Below are 16490 nucleotides of genomic sequence, written 5' to 3' on the forward strand. Positions count from 1 at the left end.
CGTGAATCTGACAACGGTGCCTTCACAACTCCAAGGGGAAACTGTTTCCAGTCTGACATTCTATAACCAGTCCAGCTGCCAATCGAGAGTATAGGCAAGAAAGGCATTTTTAGACGAGCAAAGTCTCAAAACTCTTTCCCTTGTGCCATTCTCAAGAGGCTTTACCAAGTAGAGAAGCAAATCAAAAACAAGAGATCGACCTAAAACACTCAGAGAAGGCTGAAGGGAACCCCAGGTCAAGAGCTGAGCAGCAGGCCTGGAGAAGAGCCAGGCCAAATGGGACAAGCAGAGAGCAGTCTCCATGAGGGATGCGACCGTGAAAAAAAGAAGACTCTGACTGAAGGACTTGCCCACACTAAGGAGAACTTTGTAGTTCTGTCAGGAAGTGTAAAGTTCAATTAAGGTTAGTTAAATATAAATCAAAATGAATGGGGGAGGGCAACCATAAACTTCAAGAGAAACCAAGTGTGGAAGGAAACACAGCCATGGTCATTACATGGCTTGAGTGGCAGTTTTCACAGGGTCAGAATAACATAAACATTACTGATCTAGCCCTCCATTTAATACCTTACATGGGCTGGCTTATCAGACTGTTTGTATTGCCTGTTTCCCAGGAAAGTTTAAAAAAAAAAAAAAAAATACTGTCAGGCAGGGAGGGCTGGGCCCATGATGGGGTCCCAAGAAGTCAGGGAGCAGGGCTGAGCCCTGGAGGACTCTGCAGCCTGGCCTCGAGCCACCTGGCCCTGCATAGGCATGTGAGGGGGCACCATGGGTGCACACACACACACACTGATACCAGTCACTTGGCTTTGTTTCTTGGACCCCAAATGTTTCCTGTTGCTGACTCTCATAAAATGACTTTTTCGACAGTTCTCTCCCTACTGCTACTTAATTTGCTCCCTAACCAATTATTCCCTTTCCTAAAACCCAAAGTCACTCCTGTCCCTGCAGGAGGGCCAGACTCCCGCAGCCCATTAACGCAGATGCTCACCCTCCAGACAAGAGTCGCAGCGCCACAGAAGTCCACCCACAGCTCTAAGGACCTCCACCAAGGATGCCCACCACAGCCCAGTCTCAGCTGCTACCCCTGCACAGAGTGAGGTCCCCAGAAATCCCTCCACCATCTCACAGAACTGCTGCTTCAACCATCCCATGACCCCCTCCATCACTGTAAGTAAGAGCCGTGCACATGCAGAGGGCTGGCAGGGGCCCCAAGTAGACAGGAGGACGTAAAATCACCTGCAGCCCCTCTGTTCACAAGCCATGGGTGTCCCCTTAACAAGTGTGGGCACACCAGGGGAGTCGGAAAGAGGACCGTGCTTCTCATTAGGCTTGAGGGCACCAGACACTGTCGGGAGCTCATCTCTAGGCTGCTGCCCATGACTGAGCACGTGAGTAACTGGGAAGGAATGAAGGCACACAGGATGGTCCCAGTGACACGGAAACGCACTCGCCGGGCCACCAGTCCCCAGGTCCTCTCAGTAGAGTCTGAAAGTCAAAAGAGGGAGGATTCTGGGGCAGGGAGGGCAGGGAGAGGCTTCTTAAATGCTTACAACAGACATGCCAGAGTCAAAGGGGATGGCAGACTGATCTCCACCCCTGGGTCAGCTGACAGGTGCCGGGCTTCTCCCACACCACATGCATAGTTTAAGGTTCTGTCTATGCAGGCAAATAGCAGGCTCTCCCTTGAAGCACTCACTGCCCTGTGCAGGAAGACTCACATGGAAATCTGCATCCTAGGGACCAGGAACAGAGGAAGGAGACCCCCCCATGGGAGTGGTGCCTATGTCCTCTCTTGGTTCTTTGAATGATTCAAGGTTACCTGCAGAGCATTCCCACCCCACCTGGCAGGGATGCATGTGCTCCTTTCTATCTGAGCCTCTGCACCCACTCATTCCTGCATGTTCTCCTCTAACTTCTTTGCTCTATGAGGCACTGGCAGCACAGAGCATCCATCCCGCCCCAGATTCAGGCCCCGTGGAAACAGCAAGCCCTTCCCTTCAGGACCAGGTGACCCCATACCTACTGGTGAATTTCCCCAGCCATAAACGGACTTCTGGACCCAGTCATTCTTGAAACTCCTCTGCTGTAACTCCCAGGAGTCTGCTCTGTTGTTCATTCCAAACAGCCCCATAAGCAACCACTGGTGGCCTCCACCCCCCAGCTGTTCCACACTAAGAAATGCCACCCAGGCCAGCAGTTAGAGTGGTAAATGACAACAAAAAGCCACCAGAGGCACAATGTTATACTTCCATCAGACACCAGGCTCATACATCTTAACAAGCCTGTGTCCCAAGCTTCCTCCTCCACTCAGTGAGAAGGGCCTACAGTCTGGCCACCAGTCTCCAGGGCACACCTGTACCAAAGGATGCTTCACTCTAATGGGTGCAGCCTTCTGCGTCCCAGGGAGTCATACTTGAGGAAGGAAGGTGTGTGACACTTCTGAGTGCCACCGCTGACCCCTGATCTTTGGACAACAGGGCTTGGTTGGGAGGAGTTCCCAGTCCCAGCTGGTTTCATCATGCCCTTTCCTGTCACCCACCATAACATTTCCAAGTAACCTGAAGCTGACCCAAGGATAATCCAAGGCAAGGCAACCTGCAGAAAGCCCAGAGGCAGAGCCCTTTACAGACTATATTTCATCCCCAATGCACTTACACTTAAGAGTCATTAAGGAATTAACTGTGACAACATCCCTCCCAGAGAGGTGAAAATGATGTGCAGCTGTGACGATTAAGACAGGACAAGGATATCAGCTGCAGCCCTCAAGTCTAAAAATGAAAGCAGGCAGGGGTGCAATGCCTCAACCCTGGAGTCACCTTCTTGACATCTGGCTGGGGCCTGGCTCCTGAGCGCTCCTGCTGAGCTGTCCTGCAGCAGCGCCTCCCCGCCCCCCGGCTGCTCTCCCCTTCACCCAGCCCCTGCAGAGGCCTCGGAGCTCACAGAATGGGGTGGGGGGGGGGGGGGAGGAAAGGGGGAGGGAGGGTGGCTGTTCACACTGGTAAAGCACTCAGACTTTGGCAAATGTTTTTTAAGTTCATTATTTTGGAAAAATAATTAACTGGCGGACACGGAAGAGGTGGTGCAGGCTTGCTCATGCAGGCTGCGGGTTGGGCCTTGAGGCACCAGGGTGATTCTGTCTGGGGAGGTCTGTCCAGTCCAGCCAGGGCTGCTGGGGGAGTCGGGGTGGTGAAGGAAGGGTGGCATCATGCACAGCTTCAACTGAAGTAGCACCAGACTGTGTCAGTTTAAAGCTCCCGTTACGTTTCTGTGCAGAATTCTATGGGGAAGACAGAGGTCACCAGCCTGCCTGTGACAGCACCAGGAGAGCCCCGTGGGACGTGGAGCACCCACAGGGCTGGGGCAGCCCCCGCTCCTTCACAGCCCCCATCCTGCTCACAGGCTGACAAAGGGATGAAAACACTTCCAAGTTTAAAGTTATTTTTTAAAACTGCCATTTTTACCACAGCAACCACAGGACTGAGGAGAGACAGCTGAGCAGAGGAGGGAAGGAAAGCCGACCCGAGATCACTGTGGGTCCAATAGCCCCTGAGGTCATGTGGAGGGCGAACCGGCCACTTCCTCAGAGAGGGGGGACTGGAGGAAACCCTCCAGGTACAGACTCCACACCAATGCCCTCTCCCTGCCCCCCTCGGGCCCCCCCAACACAGCAGGTCTGCCTCCATGCCCTGGAAGCTGAACCCAGGTGGAAAAGTACGAAGGTCAAAGCCAGGCCAAATGCATGAAAGGTTTACAAATAAATCTAAAGACACGAGACTGATTCATAAAGCATCAGACGGGGGTCACAGGAAGCTTCTCTGCCTCTTGGAGGCATAAGGTGAACTCTTCACTGCAATTTCCACACACCTCTGAATGTACATTCACACACGCGACTGCAAGCCTGAAGAGAGCCTAGTTCAAGGAGCTGGAAGGCACACGGAATACCACCAGAGCTCCCATCTGTGGCCACAGACAAACCCGAGGGTGGGCTGGAGGCCAAGAGCCCAGCCTGCCCGCCCGCCCGCCCGGGCCAGATGCGGCCGAGCCGCCCACCACTAGACGGCGGCAGCAGCAGCAGCAGTGGCGGGCAGAGGGGCGGGGCCACCGGGCAAAGGACACGTCCTTCTCCCAGAAGGCATCTCACCAGCTCACAAACTCCCAGTTCTGACTCTCGCAAGTTGAGTGATGCCACCATCTCTTGGGGCCTCAGTTTCTTCTGTAAAATGGAAGGGCAGTACCTGTCAAGCAGTAACTGGAGCACACATCACGTTAGAGGAGGTGCCTGAAGATCAGCCACAGAGCACCGGACTGAGCACATGGTACCCCTGCAACCCCTACGACCAGCAGGGTGGTGGCCAAGGCCCCCACTCCTTCCAGAAAGCTTCTCTGACTCCACAACCCACCCACTGCCCTGAAGAAGGTGTGCGCTGTGGTTCAGCTTTGTATTTAATATTCACATGGGTCCCAACGAGTTGTGTGCTTCACCGTGAAAGGGACCCTCTTACGGCCACATGTCCTCCCACCAGCTCTTTACTGTGGACATGACGGCCACCATGGTTACCAGTGAATCAGAATAGTCAGTGTGCCTGGGAAAGCTCCAGGCGGGGGGTCAGGGGGCGGGGGGAGGGCCAGCACTTAGAGCAGGGATGCTCTGGTGCCTATACCTCTTCACATCGCAGGGCTGGCTATTGAAACTGTGGCCCTGGGCCCTGCAATCTGCAGGCCCTGATGCAGGGGTATGATGGAGACTGGGCTGCAGAGGAGCGTCCCCACGGCCAGCGGGCCAAGCTGAGTCCCTCCCCATTCTCCCCTGGGGCCCAAACTCATGGAAAACCAAGTAGGCAAAGGTCCTGGGATCAAGCATCCTCTAGGACTGTCCTAAGGAAGAAAACTGTAAAGGAGGCAGACCCACAACCCAGCAGTTCTCAGACCAAGCCCACCCCCTCGCCTGTGAGCACAGACCCCGAGGTGACTGCTCTGGCTGGAGTGCCTTGCCCAGGGGACTGAGGAGCCCACAGCTGCCCTCCAACAAGGGACGTGAGGGCTACCAGAGCTCTCCCCACTACATGACTCGGGTGTGACATGCACTGAAGAGCCAGCAGCACAGCCCCTGTGAAGGTGGCTCAGCATAGCTCTGGTCTGGGCTGCCTCCAGGAATCTTAGGGCACACGGTGTGAGGGCTCCACATACCCTGCCATGGAAGCATGGGCACAGCCTCTCCACAGGTTTCACAGAGGAGAGATCCATGGTCAGTTCGCTTCAGAGCAGAGTTAACTGCATCAGACCTTTCCCGATAAGACTGTATCATATGCTCCGACATGAATGAACCTCGAGGACATATGCTAAGTGACATAAGCCAGACACACAAGGACAAATACCATGACCCCACTTACAGGAGGTCCCTGGAGTCCTCAAATCCAGAGGCACAGGAAGTAGAAGGGTGTGTGGTGCGGGTTTGATGGGTACAGAGCTTTGGCCCAGGAAGATGGAAAGAGCTCCAGAGAGGGGTGGAGGGATGGTGGTGGTGGGCACACACCAGTGTCAGTGTGCTGAATGCTGCTGAGCTGTAGTTGTTAAAGTGGTACATTTTGTTGCATATATTTTACCATAGTTTAAAAGCAAACAACAACAGCAAGTGTTTTTGCCTGGCTTCCAGGAGGAGAAGGAAGGGAAAATGAAATCAAGAGACAGGCTGCCAGAGCTCGTTGGTCACAAGTTCCCCCCGCCCCAAGTCTCACTGCCCAGTGACTTCACCTGAGACTGGGGGCTGCTTCCCCTCTGGATGGGGAGCTCCCCTAGGAAAGCCTTCTAATGACCCCAGCACCACACCTCAAGGGCAGAGATGCAGGAACAGCAGAGCACAGGGTTTGCAGAAACAAAGGCAGAGGAGAAGGGGAGCCGTCTGGGTTTCCAGACTCTTCACTCTGTCCTCTCCGAAAGAACCAGAGGCCCAGCCCAACTGCTCAGGCTCCCACTTGTCTGTGAGGCTGCCCTGAGCCCACCTCACCTCTGCTTGCATTTGGAAAATTTTTTTTCCTTTTTTGGGCAATTTGCCTCTCCTCCACACCCACCAGTTACAGGGTATGTGGGTGTATCGAGAAAGAAATTTCCCAAAAAAGGAAAAGTGATCCCGAAGGTTAGTCCCATCTCAGAGCTGCCTGGAAGAGACAGGCAACAGTCACCTCTGGAGTCAAACTAGCCTGAGGCCCCAGACCCAGCAGGAGACCCCACACAGAAAGGTGTCTCCAAGCAGCCCTCCAGGGACCAAAGCCCCCTCCCACTCGGAGTCCCCACCTGTGCTCTGAGCCCTCTGGAGTGTGTTCTCTCTCTGCTGAGGAACTACTAAGAGCTTCAAGGCAGAACATACCTAATCCTTCCCCCAGGAGTATCCAGGTCCCACCTCCTCCCCATGCTTAACAGAAGTCCTGCAGCAATGCAATTACAAAATTGATGATTTCAACTCAACAATTTTGACAGGACCTGTGCTCCCCAAACCCCAGGTCAGACAGTACAGAGAGGGGGACCAAGAACTATCAGGGGCCTAGGGACGCAGGACAAAAGGCCAGTTGGTTAGACCACATTTAAGCAAATGAAAACAAATAGTAATATTATAAATGTAAAAGCCCAAGTAACAATTTGAAACAAACTGTGACTAAGTGTTAAGGGTCTAGCCATAAAACGCTACAATTTATTACATGCAATAGATTAGCATGGGAGGGATGGGGCAAAACTAAACTTGGCAAGGGTGGCAAATTAGCAGTTCGTCTGATCTCAGAGGCCTGGCTAGTGCTCAGATGTGGAGCTGCTGCTCTCGGAGACCAACACCCAGATGACCTTTACACGGGCCGGGGTGGGGATGGGGTCTGACTGCCCTGAGCAGCCGTGAGAAGTGGCGCCCGTCTGCTCCCTGGCTGTGAGTCTCATGGGCAGCTCTGCCGGCCCTGCAGCTGCCTGATGTGCAGGACCCCCACAGCAGGGACAAGCCCAGGACCACTCCACTGGCATAAATCATCCCAGCCGGCAGGCTACCCCGCCCCGTCACCTCCCCCACTCCCAGGAAATCTCATGGGGAAGTCCTTCCGAACCTTGTAGGAACAGAGATGATAGCAAGTCAAACATGCCTAAATCTCTTTAAAATAACATAAGCAAGCCACTGACCAGGCCACACAGGGTCTCTGGGCCAGCACTGGCTGTGGGGCCGTCCTGGGCCCTGCACTCTGTCTGGTGGCACGTGGCCTCCATGAGGTCCAGCGGCACCCTGGCACCGCTGAGACTCAGGACAGCAGCTCTGACCTGCAGCCCCAGAGGCCTTGCACGGCAACTTCGGCACAATGGTCACCCGCTCCATGTGGAGGCGGGAGTTAGCTGTGAAGAACAGGGCCTGACACAGACCACAGGGTGGCAGAGACCACTCCAGCCCTGCAAGCCCCACAGTGCCAGCCTCCAGAGGCTTTCTCAGAACACCCACCATGGGGGCTTTCCTAAGGCAACAGGGAAACATGCCACTTTACAGGTGTTTCAACACAAAGGCTACCACTCCCTGGCACAAAGAGAAATGAAGCTCCTTTACCCCTGGAGGGGCCGTGCGCTTGCACCAAGAGCAGCGCCGGTCAACCTCTTCACCCACGAGCAGGGCCAACTCCTCCACTTGGCACCCACCACCCTCCCCACAGCCCTGCTTTTCCAGGGTTTCCTTCTTCTTGAGTGCAGGACACCCCACCTCTGCCCAAGCATCGCAGGACAAGCAGGTAGCAGGGAGAGCGGAGGGCGCAGGGGGCCATGCAGGAGCAGCTCTCAGACCAGTGTGCACTGTGTGTCTACCCAGCAGCCGCCCTCAGGCTGTGCAGCTGAGCTGAAGAGACCGCGGCCTGTACCAAACCCCAGCTGGACCTAAAGAAAGATTTCCTGATCAAGATCATCAGTCTCCAGACTGAGTCCAGGAACTGTTTTTCAGGATGGTTCATGGCGCAGTCCTGCCTGGATGTTGTCCAGTGAACTCCGAGGCCCCTTCCCCACCGTCGGTCTTTGCAGGACTTCAGAGCAGTCAGCCAGGCACAAGGAGGACAAAGGAACCCCCATGCATCGAGCCTAGCTCCCACCTCAGGGCGCCTGCTGGGGTGATGGCCAGATCGGGAGAACACACGGGGCAGTGCAGTATTTGGAGAACACACCAAACGACGTGTGTGTCCAGATGAATCCACTCGCCTGCTGCTGCCTCCAGCAAATTCTACCCTACCCCAACCCTCACAGTGCCACCAACCCAGTACTTCCTGCTGCTCTGGACACAGATGTGCCCACAGCAAAGCCCCTGCAGCCCATCCTTGTTGACAAACATCCTCATCAGAAAGAAAGAAGAAGAAAATTCTTTTTTAGAAGGAAACGAGGCACTAGTCAACACAGAACAAAGTATCATACCTATCAATTGCATCCTTAGATACCAGACCCATTAACATGTCCCGTAAACAAAATGATGACCACACGGCATCACAGTGATGAGGACCCCCCACATGGAAACAGCACTGATGACCTGGTCATGTACCCGCTGTGACAACCACCAAAACTCCACGTGTCCACCAGACTGCAGCGTCCTCTGCTCACACTCCTGCAGTAAGCAGATGCACTCTGAAAGGGTGGGGTCCACCATGCTACACGTGTGAATAGATATTCCCGAACCATCCCAATTAAAAATGCTGCACACACACACTCACGCATTCCAAAGGAACAGGAAAAGGTACTCAATTTTGGAATTCATACTTTAGATTAGTTAGGAGAGACCGTCTCCTTTAGAGAAAAGGACAGGAGACAAAATGAGTGGAAAAGAAAAGTCAGAATATTCCACCAGGTTGGTAAATATCCCTCCAGCTCAGAAGTGGGAAGCAAACCAGGCAGGTGGCAGGACAGGACGGGGCCTGTACACCCCAACTTAGTGACGGGAACACCAACCCCACGGCCAGGAGGCCTCTGAACAATAAATGGGATGAGCGACACCAACCACAGCCACAAACCTGAGAGGAGCCCTGGGCCAGGGCAGGGGGGCCTGCAGAGCCCAGCGGGCACAGGCCCGCCCAGGGCCACCCCACCTGCCCTGCAGCCCCACCACTTCTAACCGAGGGGCTCCTTCTCCCTGAACAGAAAGGGCCTCCTCCCTCACTACTGACTCTCACCCGTGGCCACAGCAGGTGCCTCAAAGCAAAGGTCAGGGCTGTTAAATGCCACTGCAACTAGCTTGCACAGTGCTTCAAAATTCCAGGCTTCGGCGCAGAAGCCGCAGTGAGAGCGAAAAAGGCCTGGCGGAGGCTGGGACGGGGTGGGGAGACAGGACACTCACCATCTCGTCCAGGGCGTAGCGCAAGAGGCCGTGCTCGTAGAGGATGAAGAACCGGCGCTGCCATTTCTGCAACGGAACACACAGGAGTTGGGAGGGTTCTGGCCTGCCTCCTCATGCGGAGCCCCTGCACCTGACAGGCCTGCTGCTAAGGCCCGCTGGCAGCACAGCTTCCAATGCTGGGGCCGCAGGGGTGGAAGAGCAGGGCCTCGTCAGCCAGGACTGTGCCAACGAGAGGCCCCAACCACCCAGCAAGTCTCCAGTTACTGAGGCTGAAAAGGCCGCCTGGTCTGTTTCAATCTGCGAGCTCCTCCTGAGCAGGAGTCATGCCCGGATCAACTTTCTCTATTCCTCATGTACCCAGCACAGAGCTTATTACACAATACGTGTGAATTCATAATTTGTTAAACTACCTGACCCATAGGATAACCTGAGAATTGCTAGGCACTGATTCCCCACTTCTGAAAAATCTGGAAAAGTGATGTAAAAGGGTTGTTCCAGTGAGCCACAGGGAGTGTAAGGAAGGGGAAAGTGAGCCAGGCTCCAAGATTCACTGAACAAGAGAGAAGTAACAAAAATCAAAACTGAGGAGGGGCAACCAGTGGGAACAGTTCTGATATCCAGGGAGGGACTGACTAGAAAAAGGGGCCCCTCTCTGCCCTCTACCCAAAGGCCAGGCCACTGGGGCTGATGGGAGGTCCAATAGCACTGACATGGGGAATAGAGAGGCCCTTCCTTTGAATGTGTGGCGGTAGGGGGCATGTCTAGAACATGAGACTGTTGGTCCCCAAATCTCAGAGCTCGTCATGAAGACCCATGATCTATCTTCAACATTTCCACAAGTCCAACAAAATTCATACTTCTGCTGGCAATAAGGCCACAAGAATGAACTAAAAAAAAAGAATGAACTAAAATATCATGGCTCTTTGCTTTGGACCAGAATTATATCATTTATAATAATGATTTTCCCATCAGAAGCTGGAAATGGCAATTCTGTGACCTAAATACAAAACAGGAGAAAGGGCTGCCCCCCAGTTACTGTAGCCACTGAACACAGTAGCCCCCGTGGTCTTCACAGGGCACTCACATGGCCTTGCAAGAGGGCCTGCACCCTTCCTGAGAAATATTCCCAAGGCTTCTGTTGGTTGTTTTTAAAATTAAAACCCATTCCAGAGGAAGCCTGAAGACCCCAGATACAAGGCATGTTCTACGGGTACCACAGCCCCATCCCAGAGACACTCAGGATGGGGCAGCAGAGACCCAGAGGCAGGGAAGAGGCCCCCCGGGATCAGGGGCTGGCAGGGGTGGGTGGCAGTTCCCGGAGGAGCATGCATGGAAGAGGAAAGCGAGCCAAATGGAGCCAAATCCAAGGGGATCCCCGACAAAGGAATAAGCACTGACTGGGGTGCTGCTGGTCTGACATCTCCCTGCTCCTCTCAGACCTGCTTGAGCAGCAGCCTGTGTTCCGCAGGACCCGCCCCCCAGGGGCTGGGTGCCCAGCAGAGATGGGACAGAAGCCAAGTGGGCCCTGGAGGCCGCCTCCCTTCACTTGTGCTCATCTGCTGAGCCCCCAGCTGGGGAGGAAAGGAGGGGAAGATGGGGCTGCAGGAACAGGACGCCAGCACTGAAGGAACTGGGAGCCTAAAGAGCAGAATGCAAACAAGTGCTGAAATGCCCTCTGACCTTTTCCATTTAACTGTTTCTAGAGCTGACCCACAGAACAGGTAGCATTCTTCTGAATGAAGGGCAAGGTGCAACTATGTGTAACTAGGCTGTTCCTGTGGGCTCTGCAAGCTCACTGAGTAAGGGTTTCCTGTGGCTCCTACCATCCTAGGACCCACAGCTCACCTCCCTCCTCCCATGGTCCATCTGCCTCAGAGGGCCCTCTCTGGTGAGTCCTCCCCCAAGAATTCACTCTGAAGTCCTTACCCGAGACCGGTGCACTGGGTTGTCGAAGTCCGTCCCATCTGGAGCCAGGAGCAGCCAGCCGCCGTAAATGGGCTTTGCCTAGAGGAGAGAAGGAGGGCCGGTCATCAGTGACCTTGGACAGGTTCAACGGGCAAGCTAATGCCAAGGTGACAAGTGCCCGCTGGAAGAGAATCCACCTCTGCTCCACGCCCTCCATGCATGCGCCCACTCCCAGCAGGAGACACACTGGGGAGCAAGAGGCTCCAGCAGGCCTGGAGCACCTGGTATGGAGACAGGAGAACGAAACCTAGCGGGAGTCTGGACAAATGGAGAACACAAGACTCCTAAGAGCAGACACCACCCTGCAAGTTCCTGATCAACCCACCAGGGTCACTTTCTTCATCACCACGTGAGTATCAGGCACCAGGGATAGCCTGTGACCAGCATGGCCAAAGGCCCTCATCCTGAGGGTACAAAGCCTGGGAGCAGAGACACTGTTTCAGCCATCACCACAAGCACTGGCCAGAGAATCATCAACTCACCGGCTGCATGACCTTGGGCTGAAAACCTTCCCAGTTTCTATCTTCATGTGCAAAAGGTGCCTGTAACAATAATTGTATCTGCACCTCACAAATCTTATGTGACGATTGATGAAACACAGCCCAGCACAGGAAAGAAAATGGCAAGAAAAAAAAAAGAAAATGGCAAGACCGCTGGGAAAACAGTCTGGCCGTTCCTTAAAAGGTTACACTTAGAATCCCTATGGCCCAGAATTCCACTCCTAGGTGTACACATACCGAAGAAAACTGAAAGCAAGTGCTCAAGTAAAAACCTGGATGTGACTGTTCACAGCAGGACTATTCACAATTGCCAAAAGGTAGGGACAACCCCAGTGTCCATCAGCAGATGTATGGAAAATTTGGCCCATGCATTCAACGAAACAGCATTCAGTGATAAAAAAGGCATGAAGTGCTGACACGTTCGTTGCAACATGGCTGAACCTTAAAGACCTTATGCTAAGTGGAGACACAAATGACCGCAAGTTACATGATTCCACTTATATGAAAGGTCCAGAATAAGGAAATCCACAGAAAGAGGAGGCAGACGAGTGGCTGCCAAGATGTCGAGGGAGCAGGAAATGGGGAGTGGCTGATAACAGGTGTGGGGTTTCTTTGGGGGTGATGAAAATGCTCTGGAATTAGATAGTGGGGTTATTTGCATGAACTTGTGAGTATGCTGAAAATTACTAAATTGTATGCTTTAAAAGGGCTTCTGTCAATGAAATAACAGAGAATTCTTGACAAGAATTCTGTCAATGCAGGAGACCCAGTTCGATCCCTGGTCCGGGAAGATCCCTTAGAGAAGGAAATGGCAACCCACTCCATATTCTTGCCTGGAGAACCCCATGGACAGAGGAGCCTGGCAGGCTGCAGTCCGTGGGGTCACAAAAGAGTTGGACACAACTTAGCAACTGAACAACAAATGCTTTAAAAGACTGAATTTTATGATATGTCAATTATCTCAAAAATTGTATAAGAGGGGTAAAAAAAACAACCCAAGTACAGTGTCTGGCCTAAAAAGCCTTAATAAATGATGGCTAGTTCTGTATTTCTTACATCCAAAGAGTGCCCCCTCCCCCGAAACCCTGGCAGTAGGAGTTCAACAGGAGTTAAAGGATGAAGACAGACACTCAGACTCCACCTCTCTTTTTGGCCACACCAGACCTGAAAAAGGGCGGCTGAGGCACAGTCAGCAAAACAAATCAAAACCCAAACCCTCTGCCTGCTGTTTACACACAGACTACCCCTGGGAGAGCCTTAGGGTCCTCTTGGCATGCGCTTTACTCCCATTTCCAAACTGGGAGGCCCTGTCACATCACCTCATTTTGAAAAGCTGTAGAATCTGTGACTCGCAGAGGGCAGAACACTTGCCCGAGGTCACAGAGCATGTGGGGTGAGCATGTCTAGGCTCCCACAGGGCCTTGAGACCCAGGGAAAGCACTGGCTTCTCCCCGTGAACAGAAAGAGGGGTTTTGGGCATGGGGTATGGAGTAGGCTGAAGGAAGGAAGCAAGACTGGCTTTGATGAAACATGGGAGTAGGTGCTGGCAGGGAACCAGGAGTTAGAGGGACATGGCCCAGAAGGACCATGGAGTATGTGGGATGAAATACTGCCTGGGAAAGCAGAAGCAAAGAGAACAGAGGTCTGTTTTCTCAGCAAGCACCAGAGGCACCCAGCCATCCCCCAGGCAGACAAGCACACTCAGTATCTCTCTGCCCAACTCAGAGATGCACACACAGGACAGAGGGGTTGGCACTGGAGAATGACCCCGTGTACCCCAGCCAGGTGACTCCCCACCATAGCCACGGGGCCTGCAGGTCTCTGACCTGTGACATCAGGAGGTTAGAGCCCAAGGCCTTGTCTCCTCAGTTTCTGTTTGGCTTCGATCACATACCATCCTCCTCTTTTCTGGCTCCAGGGCTTTGGGGTGACCACATTGTCAGCTACACCTACCTGTCCTTTCCTCAAAAGGGCAGTGAGAGACACGGGCTTGGCCAGGTCCCTCAGAATTTGACCTGAAAGCAGCATAATTATTTGCTCAACAAACATCTCCTTGGCGAGCCTACCAGCACCCACCTCATCTGGTGTGACTTCCTTATACGAATCACCCCAAACCAGACTCCACCCAGGTGAGTAGGTAATCCTGAATGATGGGAAGGCTGGGCCAGTGGAGGGCATGGAGCAAGAGACAAGGCCTCCAGCAGCCCGGGGAAGTGGGCAGTGTTCTGCAGGAGCATTTACCAAGGCAAACCCTCCTGACAAAGGGCAGAAGGGGTTGCCCAAGACAGAGGGGACGGACGGGCTGCGGGGGGTGATGGCTACAGGGCACAGGGTTCCTTTTGGGGAGGAGGAAAGCAGTCTAAAACTGACTGTGATAATAGTTGCACATCTCTGGGATACATTAAATCACTGAACTGCACAGTTTAAATAAGTCAACTATATATAGTAGGTGAGTTTCATCTCAATAAAGTTATTAAAAAAAAAATCATTTACCAAGGCCTATGTCAGGCAGTGAGAAAACAGAGATAAATAAGAAACTGCTCTCCCTCCATGGGTTCACAGTCCACAACAAGCAAACAGGGAACAAATGACTTGTGAGGAGGCAGTGGTCAGGGAGGGGAGCACTGGTGATCATGGGCATAGCTGAAGCAAAGACAGAGGCGGGAGCCCGTTCACCAATGGGGTTGGTTCGGCTGCCACCCTCCCACAACTCGTCAGCGCCTCTCACTGAGGGCTCCAGACCTGGAACCCCTTCCACAAGCCTGGAAAGCCGCACCCAGGGACACGCGCTCTGAGCCTCCTGCTCCTCAGGGAACCTCAAGCTAGACATGTCCACCTGTCTTCGGTCCATAAGAAGGGTGCCCCAGACAAGCAGCTGCTGCCCCCACTATTTCTCAAAGGGTCTAAAAATGGCAACAGCCAACCCAGCCATGCCAGGGAGTCCAGAAGCGCCCCACACAGCCTCTGTCCCCACAGAGGAGGTTTACAAGCCACAAGCCAGAGGTCTGTAGGGCAGCATCCCTCCCGTTCTCGCCTCACCTCCCCTGGAAGCCCCCAGTGACCTGACATACAGACTCTGGTGACCCCAAAGGCAGCTGGCACAGGAAGTGGGCTCTAGAAACTCCTAGGGGCCTGTGGTTTTGTTGCTATTTTCTACCCGGGTGACTGGGGTTTACTTTAAGGGGCAGGGGGACAGGAGAAGCAGGTAACTCTTCTCAATACTGAGGGCCCAAAGGATGGGACTTTGGAGTTCTGCTTCAAGCAAGCCACTGGGAAGAAGCCCACTGGTCCAGTCCCTATGCAAAAGTCACCATCTGGGACCACCTGTTGGGCCTCTCTCCCTTCCATTAAACTCAGCCCTGCCTCACACACCAATAAACCAGAGGCTGCACTTCCGCTGACCTCTGCAAAGATGCTGCTTGCTGGTGGCTGGGGCATCCTCCTCAGCCCAAAGCCCTTTCGAAAATGCTCACTTGACATTTCTGCTTCAAGATGGGGTGGATGTTTAATGTCCCTATGCCTCCCACTAAGCACAAATAAAAGCCTGGACACTGCATGTTAGGCAAACCTAAGGAGACTTGGAAAGCGGGAGAGAAGACTGCAGAGGGGCTGGGTACTCAGGAGTCGAGGCACCACCGGGAGCTGTGCAGCCTGGGTTTCTTTTGGCCTCACTGTCCCAGATTGGGGTCTGGAGGAGAGGCCATATGGAAGCACCAAGAGACACAGACAGAAAAAGCCCCAGAAAAGGCTCTCCCTAGTCGAAGAACCAGGGAAGGGACGACTTGGCAAAACAAAGAACTCTTACAGAGTAACCAGCCTACCCCAGCCGGACAGAAAAGACACCGCCACACTCCCACCATCCCCCAGCAGAGGCCAGACTTCCAGAGACTTCCTACTCAGTAGGGTGAGGTGTTGGGACAGCAGGCAGGGGCCTGGGACTGCCCTGCCCACCCAGCAATAAAGGTCCCGTCCCCCTCCCTGATATCCGAGGAGGACACCTGAGGGGCTGCACCCCGCCCCCTATGGCAGCAACCACGCGCCTCCTGCCTCAAGTGTCCACAGAGCCCAGTGAGGAGCCAGACTCCTACCTCCACCAAGAGGCAGGAGGCAGCAGCCCTGCTTCCCCTGCTGGGCAGTGCTAGAAAAACCCGACTGAAAGAGAAAGGTCAAACACAGCCCAAAGTCGCTGAGCATGACACAAAACTGTCCAGGGTGAAAAATCACCATGATACCAAGAACCAGGAAGGTCGATGCCAACACCAGGTGTCAGGCATGTCGGAATTATCTGATGGAGGTTTAAAGCAGCCATGCTACATGGTTCAACAACAAATTATGAACATGCTTGGAATACATGAAAACATGAGAGCCTGAGCAAAGAAACAGAAGCTGTAAAAGCCAGGTGAAAATTCTGAAACTGAAAAATACAATAACTAAATCAAAAGCTCAACAGATGGGCTCAAAAAGCAGAAAGATGGGAACAATGGAATGAATCAGTGAGCTGGAAAACAAAAGAACAGAACTGCAGAGACAACACAGAGAAGGCAGACTGAAGAATAAGAGAACAGAGTCTGAGGGAACCTGCGGGGCTGCAACAAGAGATCCAACTGTGTCATCAGCATCCCGGAAGGGGAGAACGATTAAAATACTAGGAATTCCCTGGTGGTCCAGCGGCTAAGATTCTGAGCTCCCAATACAGG

At 53.4% G+C, this 16490-nt stretch overlaps 1 protein-coding gene across 11 annotated transcripts in view; it reads right to left on the bottom strand.

Moving 5' to 3' along the window:
* The window catches only part of MPRIP (myosin phosphatase Rho interacting protein), a 94387-nt gene that overhangs the window by 60235 nt on the left and 17662 nt on the right, over positions 1–16490 (bottom strand). For all 11 annotated transcript variants that reach the window (XM_070479261.1, XM_070479258.1, XM_070479259.1 and 8 more), the window contains exons 2-3: positions 11255–11332; positions 9329–9394 (exon numbers count right to left, since the gene is read on the bottom strand). In XM_070479261.1, the coding sequence (XP_070335362.1) occupies positions 9329–9394; positions 11255–11332 (144 nt within the window). The remainder of the gene's footprint in view (positions 1–9328; positions 9395–11254; positions 11333–16490) is intronic.

Source organism: Odocoileus virginianus, chromosome 17 (genome assembly GCF_023699985.2).
Source record: "Odocoileus virginianus isolate 20LAN1187 ecotype Illinois chromosome 17, Ovbor_1.2, whole genome shotgun sequence".
Classification (NCBI taxonomy): domain Eukaryota; kingdom Metazoa; phylum Chordata; class Mammalia; order Artiodactyla; family Cervidae; genus Odocoileus; species Odocoileus virginianus.